General features: G+C 42.9%; 1 protein-coding gene across 16 annotated transcripts in view; it reads right to left on the bottom strand.

Moving 5' to 3' along the window:
- Positions 1 to 468: 468 nt before the first annotated feature.
- Positions 469 to 13,696, bottom strand: part of MACF1 (microtubule actin crosslinking factor 1) — a 423,081-nt gene continuing 409,853 nt past the window's right edge. For 12 of the 16 annotated variants that reach the window (XM_033953642.1, XM_033953648.1, XM_033953644.1 and 9 more), the window contains 3 exons: positions 7,412 to 7,522; positions 6,704 to 6,821; positions 469 to 1,830 (listed from right to left, as the gene is read on the bottom strand). In XM_033953642.1, the coding sequence (XP_033809533.1) occupies positions 1,571 to 1,830; positions 6,704 to 6,821; positions 7,412 to 7,522 (489 nt within the window). In that variant the 3' untranslated portion in view covers positions 469 to 1,570. The remainder of the gene's footprint in view (positions 1,831 to 6,703; positions 6,822 to 7,411; positions 7,523 to 13,696) is intronic. The other 4 variants (XM_033953649.1, XM_033953650.1, XM_033953637.1 and 1 more) reach the window with 2 other exon arrangements.

Here is a 13,696-nt window from a genome sequence, read left to right as displayed (position 1 = left end):
CCCCCGTACCTCTGTAACATTCCTGGCATGAGCAGCAACCCTCAACCTGCTGTTGTGCCAGCGTCACCTCTTTCTCTGATGTCACTTCCTGGACCTGCACCTAGGAAGTGACAGCAGCTTGGGGGTTGTTGCTCTCAGCAGGAACGGTTTGGTGGAAGAGAAGTGGTGTGCATACGGCAGGAGAGGGCAGGGAAGGAGCGTGTGGAGGTGGGGGGGGAGGGGCTCCACCGCCCGGGTGCCTCTCACCCTTGCTGCTCACTGAAGGGCCAGCACTAATTTATACACAAGTGCTCTTGCATTTCGGGGAAATCACAAATTTAAAGAAACTGAAGGGGGCAGGCAGTGTTTTTAGGCTAGAGATAGGATTGTCTTCAAAAAACCTGAAAAGACAACCAACAAGCAAAGAATCTGTTCTGGATTCTGTTTCTTTCCCCTCAGCCCTGAATGTAAAAATACAGGTACAAAGGCCAAGGTTACTGCAGGCAATTTTAATACAAAATGTCTCTCCGAAATAGATCATTGGTTCTGCCTCAGATAACTGAGAGACTCACACAGCAACAATGTCAGCCTAGGCAATAATAATAAATACAAGATCTTAGACATGTTCCTTCCCCTCAAATTATCAGTTTGTCAGTTGATTTTATCACAAAAGAAAAGCAGCGTACAAAAGTGTGTGTCAACTCTGCTAGCAAGTGTGCTGGTGAGACTCGGTTAAAGAAGACAGGCTGTAAGAGTTCCCAAGTCCAGCTTTGAGCTAGGAGAAAAATTTGTACAATTCACATCTCAGTCCCGTTCAAAGTGGAATGACCGGTTAAATAAATAGAAAAAAAAATGCAGATACATAAAATTCTGTAGTTCACAATTGCTAGTTAGATACTCAAGTTAAAACATGTGCAATCAAGCATGGCAGCCATTCTGAAGAATCAAAGAGATTCAGGAAGTGACAGCAAGAAGCTTCCTGTGATGTCACCACCACCACCTTCACACCTCACCCTTACCTTTCATATTTCAACCCAGGAAGCTTGCCAGGTCACTGTGTTTCTCACCTGTAACGTGTTTCATTGAAATGAACTCCACATCCCTCTTGTAAAACCACAAAATTAAAAAAGACCCCAACCAAACAAATTTCACACGAGCTCCTGTGCCTCTGACTGAGGTATCCATGATTTACAAAGAAGGGGGAGATTGCAATTTACATCTGTGTAGTGAGTCAAGTTTATACAGATGCAGTTTTAGGTTATAACCCTAAAAGAGAGAAGCAGATCTAAGGCCTGCAACAAAAATTGCATTTCTATCTTCACAAGTCCTTATTCTTCCCATTTACCAGACTCCATTCTATACATGGATTTGTCTGGAGACAAATTATATTCTTAACCGAGGTGAAAACTGTAAGTTGCAGTAAAAAAAAAAAAAAAAAACCAACCAAAATTCCACAAATAAGGCAACTTCTAAACACTGCTGTTCTTTTACATTTTTCACAATATAATGTTCCCCTTTAAGAATAAATATACATCCAACGTATGTAGTAAGGTTAAAAAAATCCAAAAAGGTTTCTTCTGTGCAGCAAGTATTATCTCTTGGAGCCTGGGGTCTTGGCTGGGGTGGCAGTAGTGCATTTTTTGGGCATGGTTGGGATTTTGGAAGGTTTTGATGTCGCTCTTGGGGAGCGGCCCTGGTAACCTGTGGCGCTGCTCTCAGATGTGTCTGAACACGCAGATTGTGTTTCTAGCAGGTCGAGGTCAGAAGCATCACTTCCCCTTCGGCTACTGGCGCGGCTCCCGGCATGACTACCAGTGCGACTGGTTGGGCGACTTGCATTCTTCTTACCATCTACGGACAGAAAAAAGCATAACATCAGCCAACAGAAGCAAAAGGGAAGGAAGATGGAATCACAGAAATGACACGAGAAATTGAGGTGACTTAAGAATGCTGGCACCGGCTTTTCCACTAGCCTTCTTCCCTACCCTCTCTGAAACCTGGGATGGTACCTACAAGTTTGTGTTCAAATGCTCTTATTTTTTACCTCCCTGCAAAGACCCAAGGGCCTCGAGACTTTTCTTTCAGTGGTTTTTTCTGTCTATTTCTAATGTGTTCTACTGTTAGATTGTAAACTGCCTTGATGGGCTTTTTCCAGTCTGAAGGGTGGAAATAAACAAATAGATGCCTATGATTCCTGCACGTGGCTACACATATTTTGCTGAAAGGTTCTGTATAATCAGGACTAGTGAGAGGCTGAAAAGTGCAACTAAATTCTTCTTCTGTGTTGGGGCAACCAGAACAGGACACTGACAGCCAGGTTTCATGCATCACAAACAAGCTCTCTCTTGGACACCAAACGTGCTCAGATGGAAATTATAAAGTTCATATTGGCATTCCACCACTAGAAGCCAGCCTGTTTATTCAAGGGGTCTGCTGCCAGCAATGAGGGGCAAACTAAGGCTAACATGAAGGACACAAGGAACAAATGGAGTGGATGTTTGGCTGAAAGCTCCGCTCCTGTGCCATTCCTCCAGTGTAGAAAGGCTTCGATCAATGACAGACTTGAGCCCAAGCTGAAATTACACTGCAACTCTCATTAAGCTGGTCCCTTTATATTCCAACTCCCATTACTCTGTCTTATCTGTCTGTATACATTCCACCCTTTGCTATTAAAATAATTTTATTGTAAGCAAGCAGACTGTGTATATCTGTTACTTGAACAATTTTTTTTTTTGCTATGATGTCTTTGATTTATTCTTGCTGTACACAGCCTGGGTGAATTTCTTCAAAAAGACAGTAAATAAATCTTAATATTACTGAATGAGATTCTGCTTCATAAATGACACAGACAAGAAGACCAGGGCTGTGAGGCTTTGAAGAGTCTCTGCCGTGTTTTATACTCTGTAGAGTTCTAGGGGCAGGTGCGCAGTCTGTTTCTGGCTGGGATTTGGATATAGCTCACACCATTTTCTGTGACATTCAGCTACTGTGCGTATTTTCCTTACAAAGCTTGTTCCTGACACAATGGTCAGGAGCAGCAGCAGTGGGATTCCAGCTTTATCTTTTGACATGGAGAGATCTACCATTTGGATTCTCCACTTCTCTCATTCATTCCTTTAAGAACTGCTCAAGCAATGACTGACCCCTCCACATCTACATTCAGTCTTTACTTCCCTAGAAAGTCACCCACTGGCAGGAACTTCTGCTGAGTGATCACCCAGGTTCACATCCACACAGCATTCCTCCTTGGTGTCTGTCTATACTGAGACCCTTCCCCAACACTCCACTGACAAAGGCTCTGACTCTTGACCCTTAACGATGATGCAATGCAACCTTTGCCATGTTATCCAAGTACCTTGGGTGGACAAAGAGTACAGAAGTTTCTGTAGCACTCTAATGTACTCAAACACATGAGACTGAGCTTACAATGTATTCAAGACAGACAGGACAAAAAAAAAGAGATTAGGGAGTTTCATTTTAAAACGGGAATAAGTATTAAACAGGTGAATAAGGAGTTAAGAGAGAAAATCAGCCTGAAAAGCCTGACTTTTAGTCGTCATCCCCCCCCAATCTCACGCTGGCTGCATTTCAAAGAATAGCCAGCCCAGTTGTTCACCTTATTTGGCTGAACTAGACCCACTGGAGAGGGCAGTGCTAGGCAAAACCAAAGAAATGGGCTGACAAAACTCACTCTGTTGGGAGCAAGGCCTGTCTCACTTGAGATTTATCAGAGCTCTATTGTAAAGTCAATTTTGGATAATTTATGGAAGGAGCAAAGGACTGACCTGATTACGTTGCTTGTCAGAGGAAGGTGTGGGCAGTGGGAACAGAAGTGTTGCTGACATCATCTGGACTTATATTCGTGTTTAATATCATCTATCTGAGATACCTGAAGAAACTGCTCTCTCAGGTTAATGTTACACAGAACTTACTACAAGCCATGATTTTATTGGTGTTGAATTACTGCAATTCACTCTATTTAGGTCTTTGGAAAACTATGGTTCATTCACTGCAGGCTGTTCAAAATTCAGCTGCCAGATTATTGTTGGGCCTGTCAAAACTTGGATGTCAAGTTTCAAGTTTATTTCAAATTTATTATACCGCCCTCTTGAACCTTCTAGGGTGGTGTACAAAAATGCCTTAATAATATACCGATTAAAATATAATTTAGTGTAAAACAAACCAAGGGTAAAAAACGATTTAAGGACACAGACGAACTGCTTTGGCTGCCAGTTTTCTGATTTTTAGTTTTAAGTGGTGAGGCTTCACTTGCGCTGCATTATCCCTAAGGCTTTATCGGCCCAGACATAGTAACATAGTAAATGATGGCAGATAAAGGAACTGAACGGTCCATCCAGTCTGCCCATTGGTTATTCTCTTTTTTTTTTTTTATTTAATTTTATTGAAAATCTAACATAATTAAAACAAGAATAGTAGATAATCAATTTTTACAATATATAAGCATTCATAGTGATAATAGCAATAAATACATCCATACATCAATTTATTGTTTCAATTCAATCCCTCCCCCCACCCTAATTCCAAATATATATTAGTATCTAGATCTCTTTATAATATTATACTTTCAATAAATTCAATTTCTTAGTAATAACAGTCCAAGTTTGTAACGATTGTTGATAATACCCTCGATGTTTAGCTACGTATATTTCCATCCTCCCTATCATAAAAAATTTCATTCTCCATTTGCGTTCATCTGGCACCAGGGGTTGTTTCCAATAAGCAGCTATAAGACATCTAATCGCTGCTAACCTCATCCATAGTAGGCATATTTGCCATTTAGTCACGCAAATAGAAGATAACCCCAGTAGGCAACATTGAGGAGTATTGGGGATCGAAACCTCTAATAGTTGGGACAAAAAATTCACTACTATAGTCCAACAGGGTGTTAATACAGGACATTCCCACCATATATGAAAAAAAATTGCCTTCAGCATTATAACAACTCCAACAGCAAGCTGAAATCTGAGGGTACATCTTGTGGAGTCGTTCTGGAGTATAATACCAAAGACTCAACACTTTATAAGCATTTTCTTGAATTAATGCGCAAGCAGATACCTCAACACAGATGATGTCCCATTCTTTAGCAGTAAATACACAATGTAAATCCCTTTCCCAACATTGTTACCCATTGGTTATTCTCATTAGAAATACATGACTAAGTTAACTTGTCTCTTCTTTGATATTTCTGGGCCACAGACTAAAGTCCACCTGGGATTGTCCTTCAGTAGGTTCCAACTGCTGAAGTTGACATCCAAGCTCACTATTTTAGTCTTCTTGACTTGTGCTCCAACAATTTTCTTGATTGAGCTTTATTTTTTCCACTTTGGGAGTACTTTTCTTCTTGAGTTACCTTCATTGATTCCAGTTCCATCTCAATTCTTTTTTCTAATAGGGCAAAATAATTCTGTAGGTGCAACAATTGTGAGGATGGATGTTTTTGTGTTACATGTCGCAGTCTACCTGACCTTACTGTGATCCATTTATTCCTGGATTGTTTTATTCTTTGAGGCAGTGGTGGTAATTTGGTATGATCCTGTGACGTGATGGAAGCAGCTTTAATTACCCCAAATTCCTGCTTAAGCTTATAGAGCTCCTCTTTAATACTAGAACGCTGAAGACAGATGGGGCAGGCCCTAAATCTCCAGATAGTGAGCCTTGGAACTAAGAGCACTGAATAAAAGTCACCCTGATTGGTTATGGGAATTGGCTGTTAAGTATGCTTAATTATTGGGCTATCTATATTTTAGCAGCAAACCCTGAAGTGGGTCTAAAGTCCCTAATTCAGCAGAGAACCAAGCAGATAAGAACCAAAAACTTCCCAAGAAAGTAAGGGAAAAGAGGGATTTTTAAAATTTAATATACTTTTTTTGTACTAGCTGAGAGTAGAAGACTGAATGGAGAGGGAAGGTATTAGATTCTATACCTAAAGAGATTTGCAGTGCTAAAAGCACATGTGCTCCCATCAAGGCTTTGTCCTAGTCATCTGAGAAATTATCACTGTTAGACTGGAAATGAATTACACTTCTGTGCTCCACAAATTTGGAACAGACTTCCAAATGAATTATATATGATTTTAAATAAATGCCAAAGATAATCAGAAGTGAAAGACTGAACTGATCAAGGCGCAGTGTCTCTGAAAAGAAAGTAGCGGTTGGGTCTCCCATGGCAGCATGGAGGGTTCCTCTTGGCCTACCTGCAGCAGTGGGAACATGCCCGAGAGTGACTTTGGGGAATGGCCCTTTGGAGCCTCTGCTGGGCCACGGGGTAGAAGATTATCGTCATCTGTGCTGTTAGTTGCATATGGGGATGAGGAAAGGGGAAGGACATGATGCAGAATAAGGCCCAATAGATCAATACTTTAGCCTTTTGGGGAAAAGAACATCAATAAATTTTTACTACTTCTGCCTCAGGTAAATTTTGGCTGGTTAAAACATTTTTGGGTCCTGAATATTTGCCTTCTAAAGGTTGGGAAGGTTAAAGAGTAAAGAAGGAATTAATATAAATACACGATGAAGAGGACATCAGATTGGAAAAGGAACTGAAGGAAGGACATTTGAAAAATAAACTTAAGAGGAGAGAAACATCAAAAGGGAAATGTATGAGGGAAGATGTCCAGAGGAAGAACAGGAAAAGGAACAGAAACCTACGTGCAATGGGAAAAAGAAACTGGAAGAGAGCTTGGTGAAATAAATATATTGCTTACCTGCCCGGCTCGATTTGGCACTTGAGGAGACTTGACAGGAACTGTTGAGCACATCTCCAGTCAGAGGAGTCCTGCCTGAGTGAGGACGTTTCACCTTGTTTCCTTGAGATGGAGTTACCTGAAATGAAAAATGATGACAAGGACCAGATTCTCTACTGAAGACGCACACTAGACCCCTTAAAAGCCAGATCTGCCACTTGTGCTGCAGTGCAATAACAATCTTCACGCCATCTCTCGCTTTTCTTTAACTTTCCATACTAGAAAGAGCTAACACATCCTATCATGCAGGTATTAGTATGGGAGGGCTGATCAGCAAGATGGATGAAAGGGAAAGTGAAGGAAGTCCTACAACATACAACAGTGACACCTGCAATTACTGTGTTAAATGAGAGAGGGAAGCAAATAAACATTCATGCAGTCAACACAGTGGAAAGCTGGCTCTACTTTGACTGGAAGCTGCAGACACGTTTCTTCTGCTCAGGCTCTGCAGAGTTCTCAGGGTTACACGGCTTTAGGTTGGTTGTAACACTCTGGGATGTGGCTGAATTCAATTTTCTCCCACTAACAAAATTAACTGTCCTTGAAATATTTAAAGGATTGGGTTAGACTAAGGAACGATAGGTTAGGGTCAGGAAAGAGGCGATCAAAAAGCGGAAGCAGGAACAGATTGCGGCCTGGACCCCTCGCCTGATAGTACTGTTACCCTACCTCACCGCTGGCCATCTGCAAGTGGGAATAATCCAAGTCCCTGAGAGGTGTGCCAGCCTTGCTGTTTACCAACCAAGGTTTGTCATAAGAGCGAGAAGGGTGCTGTGGAGTCTGTGAAATGGAAATTTAGAGAAGAGGAAGTGAACAGCAAAAGGAGGACGAGGAGGTTGAAACGAGCAAAAACAAGATGGGAGAAAACAGAAAAATGATATATTAAAGAAAAACAAAAACACACCACAAACCAGAGTATCACCCTAAAGAATACAAAACTTAAAAACGGAAAAAAAGGAGACCTAGAAAGATAATTCTATCCATTCGCTAGACAAAGAGATTCTTTTGAGATACCAGAAAAACTTTTCTGCAGCCATTCTCCTAAAGGAAGGAAAATAACCTTTACTAGTGACATTTCAGTAAAGACTTTTATGGAACAGTCTAGTGGTTACTTAAACAGAAAATTCTTTCCTGGCCCGAGTTAAATGTTCTTTCAGAGGTTTACTGTTTTATGCTATAAAAAGCTTTACCTACTCAACTACAAGGCAGGAAGGCACTTAGGTGTCTGCATGCGCCCCACAAAGTCAGCAATCTGACATATGTAACGATGATTACAGCACGGACAGGTGAAAGGCAGATCTTCATCAGAATCAAACTGCAAGCATCCAATTGATACATCTATGTCAAATACAGCACTGACAACTCTTCATTAGAGCACTGTGTAGATGTTACAGTAATACATGTAGAATGAATACAGCAGAGATAGTTGAAGGGCAGATCTTCATCAGAATTACAAGCAGACACTTGGACAGCTTAAGAGAGGAAGGATTTCTTTCTTTTTTTTTTAAGGTAGCATGTTATAAAGTTTCTTTATATTTAAGTGGCTCATTTTAGTAACATAACATAGTAGATGACGGCAGATAACGACCCGAATGGTTCATGCAGTCTGCCCAACCTGATTCAATTTATTTATTTTTTCTTCTTAGCTATTTCTGGGCAAGAATCCAAACCTCACTTCAGCCCATCTACACCCTCCCAGCCACTGAAGCCCTCCCTTTGTACAAGAACTTGTTTGGCTTCTTAAACTACTAAAGTATATGACGTATTGCTTTTATGTTTACAGATTTTATTATACATCCACTGAAAACTGATCAGCACTGGATTGTGATTTTTCCACTAATATAAAATATACTAGTCTTTAAGCCCGTTACATTAATGGGTGCTAGAGTAGATGTCTGTCTATCTGGGTTTTTTTTCTTTGTCTCTCTCTCTTTGCACACTGCCTGTCTGTCTGTCATTTTTTCTGTCTGTGTCTCTCCCTATGTCCTTAGTGCCCTCAGTGCCTCCTTCCTACGTCCTTAGTGCCCCTAGTGTCTCCTTCCCATGTCCTTAGTACCCCTTCCTACATCCTTAGTGCCCCCAGTACCTCCTTCCTGTGTCCATAATGCCCCCAATGCCTCTGTACTGTGTCCTTAGTGCCCCCAGTGCCTGCGTACTGTATCCTTAGTGCCCCCAGTACCTCCCTCCTGTGTCAATAATGCTCCCAGTGCCTCTGTACTGTGTCCTTAGTGCCCCCAGTGCCTGCGTACTGTGTCCTTAGTGCCCCCAGTGCCTCCTTCCCATGTCCTTAGTGCCCCCAGTGCATGCATACTGTGTCCTTAGTGCCCCCAGTGCCTCCTTCCCATGTCCTTAGTGCCCCTTCCTAAGTCCTTAGTGCCCCCAGTACCTCCTTCCTGTGTCCATAATGCCCCAGTGCCTCTGTACTGTGTCCTTAGTGCCCCCAGTGCCTGCGTACTGTGTCCTTAGTGCCCCCAGTGCCTGCGTACTGTGTCCTTAGTGCCCCCAGTGCTTCCTTCCCATGTCCTTAGTGCCCCCAGTGCCTCCTTCCCATGTCCTTAGTGCTCCCAGTACCTCCCTCCTGTGTCCATAATGCCCCAGTGCCTCTGTACTGTGTCCTTAGTGCCCCCAGTGCCTGCGTACTGTGTCCTTAGTGCCCCCAGTGCCTCCTTCCCATGTCCTTAGTGCCCCTTCCTACGTCCTTAGTGCCCCCAGTACCTCCTTCCTGTGTCCATAATGCCCCAGTGCCTCTGTACTGTGTCCTTAGTGCCCTCAGTGCCTGCGTACTGTGTCCTTAGTGCCCCCAGGGCCTCCTTCCCATGTCCTTAGTGCCCCCAGTGCCTCTGTCCTGCTTAGTGCCCTCAGTGCCCCTTTCTATGTCCTTAGTGCCCCCTTCCTATGTCCCCATCATTATCTTCCAGACTTTGTCCCACTCCCCACCCCCGATGCCAGCCTGGCTGCCTGACTCCCATCCCCCTGAGCAGCATGTTTCCATTGAAACCCCCCCCCCGATGCCAGCCTGCCTCCCATCTCCCTGAGCAGCATGTTTCCATTGAACACCCCCCCATGCCAGCCTCCCCACCTGCCTCCCATCCCCCTGAGCATGTTTTTAAACATCCCCCCCTGCGCCGACCCTACTCAGCACACTAGAAACCCTTGTTGACCCTCCCAGCCAACCCTCCCGCCGCTAGACGGCCGACAAACCTCGCAGCTCCAGCAGCGTCCCAAGCACAGTAAACACGCTGCTTCGCGGTCTTCTACTGGCCTAATTTTCTCTGCCGCGTCTCTGATGGGAGGACCATGCAAGGCCCTGCTCCATGTCATCCTGCAAAAACTCCAAGATGTGAGGCAAAGATGCACAAAGGGAAGGTACACCCTGCGCGGACCACCAGTCCTCAAAAAGATGCCAAATGTGCACATATGCCCGAGAGGTGGAAAGTGTCCAAAAACTCAAGAGGGTGGAGATCACCTTATCCGAATAACCTTTCTTACTTAGGCGTTCCCATTTTAGAGCCAAGCCATAAGATAAAAGGGACCTGGATTGAACATGGGAATGGGACCCTGAGTCAGAAGGTCGGGTGAGAGCGGCAGCTGAAGAAGAACTGCCATGAGAAGCCAAACCAGATCTGCGTTCTATGGGCGCCTGGAGCCACCAGGATAACGTGGCCTGCGCATCGAGCAATGTGAAAAGCACTCTGCCCATCAAAGTCCATGGAGGAAAGACATATATATCAAAATATTCTACTAAAAAAATACCCATAACTACTACTCCTACAGCATCAGAACTAATAAACTTCTTCGACAATAAAATTAAAAATATCAGAACACAGTTCGGAACACTTTCATCCTCTCTCTCCCCCCATATCACCAATGACTCTACCATTCTATCATTCAGTACCTTTTCTACATTCACAATGCCCTCATTAGCAAACTTACTATTAATATTGAAATCTCTCAATACTACTAACACTCCCCTCGAAATCATTCCTCCTTTTCTTCTCAAAAAATTCTCCTCATTTTTTGGTCCATATCTCTGGGAAATGATATCTAAATCATTTTCTAATTTTTCTGTCCCTTTGACATGGAAAACGGCTCTCGTTTTTCCAAAAATTAAACATCACAATCTCGATCCCTCTCTCCCAACAAATTACCGTCCAATTGCAAATCTTCCTTTAATATCTAAACTAACTGAAAAAATCATACACACACAACTGTCAGAATTCATTGAAAAAACCTTTGTTCTACATCCCTGTCAAACAGGCTTCCGCTCATCACACTCGACTGAACTATCCCTGCTAGGCCTTATTTCAACCATACACTACTACCATGACCATCAAAAATCTGTTCTTCTTATCTCACTCGACCTATCTGCTGCCTTTGATACTATTGATCACTCGCTTCTCCTAAATAGACTTAAAGAGTGTGGTATCACAGGAACGGCACTATCTTGGTTTTCATCCTATTTTCAAGAACGCAGCTTCAAAGTCTTCGCCAGAAATGAAACCTCTCCATCAATATCTCTAACGTATGGGGTCCCGCAAGGTTCCATTCTTTCCCCTTTACTATTCAATATCTTTCTATCTCCCCTCTTAACCCTAGCACAATCCATAGGTTTCACGATCTTTGCCTATGCAGACGACATACAACTACTTCACCCAATCAATATTTCCAACACCTCTGACATAAAAGATATAAACAATAAACTGGATTCCATAAGCGACTGGCTACATTCTAATAAACTCTCTCTTAACGTAGATAAATCCCGTGGTCTTCTATTCTCAATAAAAAATCCTGAATTTCTACCAGATAAAATTACTATCAAATCTATCCCAATTCAAATGGAGACAAAAATCAAACTCTTAGGTGTCATCATTGATAAAGATCTATCATTTCATGATCATATTAGTTCGGTAGTCAAAACATGTTTCTACAAACTACGCATAATTCGTTCATTGACCCCAATTCTAGAAACCGAATCCATCAAAATTCTTATCCACTCCCTAATAATCTCTCATCTGGATTACTGTAATTCCCTACTCAACGGCCTCCCACAAAAAGAAATTCGTCGCCTTCAACTTATACAAAACACAGCAATAAAACTCATCTACAACTTAGGTAAATATGATCATGTAACACCAGCTCTGAAAGATGCACACTGGTTACCCATGACTCACCGAATCACCTACAAAATCATCCTTTTGTCATTCAAAATAAAATCTTCTCATCTGCCATCATACCTTCACAAACTTCTTATCCCACAGTGCCCCACTCGAACTCTGAGATCTTCAAACCAAAATCTCTTATTGATTCCATCCATAAAAGAATTTTATTACACACGCAAAATAAACTTTGCAGTAACTGCCCCGACATTGTGGAACTCCCTTCCACAACCACTACGTGACGAACAAAATCTTGAGAAATTTAAGAAAAGCCTAAAAACTTTCTTATTTCGAGATGCATTCTCTTCCATTTAATTTCTATTCTTTGTAATTTAATTTTTCGCTTTCAAAAACATTCAATATATCTTATCCCCATCCCACATGTTTTTTCCCTAACCCCTCTTTCTTCTTTTCTACTTACAATGTAACTTCACCCATCCACTCCCTCTCTCCTCACTGTCAAGTCTGTCTTGTTATTGTTTTTAATGTTCACTTTATAATATTTAAATAACTTAATACTCTTTGTTTTCAATTGCTTCTACTCTTAACTGTCAATTTTTTTAAAATCCAATGTAAACCGTCCAGATATTTGCTTGATGGTCGGTATATTAAAATTTAATAAACTTGAAACTTGAAACATACAGTAGGCCAACCGTCGGCTAAGGCTGCACCAGAGCATCCAGCCCCTTGGCCTGGCAATCTCTGCACAGACTGAAGAACCTCGGCACTTTGGTGTTGACACTCATGGCCATGAGGTTCATGACCGGCCGGCCTAATGACAGAACAATCAACTCGAAGGCTTCCAATCCTGAGATACTACTCACTGGGATCCAGCATATGACGACTGAGAAAGTCTGCCTGGACGTAGCCAACTCCTGCTATGTGGGAAGCCGAGATGTCCAGAAGATGAGCCTCTGCCCATTCCATGAGAAGAGTTGCCTCCTGTGCTACCAGATGACTCTTGGTTCCCCCCTGATAAATGATGCAAGCCACCGCCGTGGCATTGTCTGAGAGAACCCGAACCGACTTGCTCTCCAGCAATGGCTGGAAATCCATCAATGCCAACCGAATGGTTCTGGTCTCCAGAAGATTGGTGGTGGAGACAGAGAGTGTGTCTGAATTCAAAAGGGCCTGGGATAGACACGTGGTATCTCTCCGAGAAAGAAAGAGATAATGGTTACTGCGGATGGGCAGACTAGATGGGCCATTTGGCCTTTATCTGCCATCAAGTTTCTATGTTTCTATTGATTGACCCGGAAGTCTCCACCGACAACCAGCTAGCTTGCCCTGCGCCAAGCAACCGAGACATTGAGCTCCCCAACCAAGGAGACTGGCATCCATGAGAAGCACTGTCCAATGAGGCTGATCCAGACTCACACCCTGAACCATACTGGAAGACTGCAGCCACTATCGCAGGCTGTGACGAACCAACTCCCGAAGCAGGATGGAAGAGTCCAGACCATGAATCTGTGGTGACCACCACCGAAGAAGTATATACTGAAGAGGGCGCATGTGAGCCTGAGCCCACCTGACCACATCCAGGGAGGCTGCCATCGAGCCCAGGACCTGCAGAAAGTCCTGCGCCCTAGGGCAGCAACAATTCTTGAGGGAACAAATATGTGACTGCAATTTTAACACCAGGGCCTCGGGAAAGAAGACTCTCCCCAAGCTAGTGTCAAAGAGAAACCTGAGATACTCTAGCCTTCTAGCCACACAGGCAGCAAAACTAGACCACCAACTCTCCAATCTACTAATCGCGACCCCAGACTACAAAACTTTCAGAAAAGAAATAAAAACC

Source organism: Geotrypetes seraphini, chromosome 8 (assembly GCF_902459505.1).
Source record: "Geotrypetes seraphini chromosome 8, aGeoSer1.1, whole genome shotgun sequence".
NCBI lineage: Eukaryota > Metazoa > Chordata > Amphibia > Gymnophiona > Dermophiidae > Geotrypetes > Geotrypetes seraphini.
The sequence above is the reverse complement of the archived record's forward strand: the minus strand, read 5'-3'. Positions and strand labels throughout refer to the sequence as shown.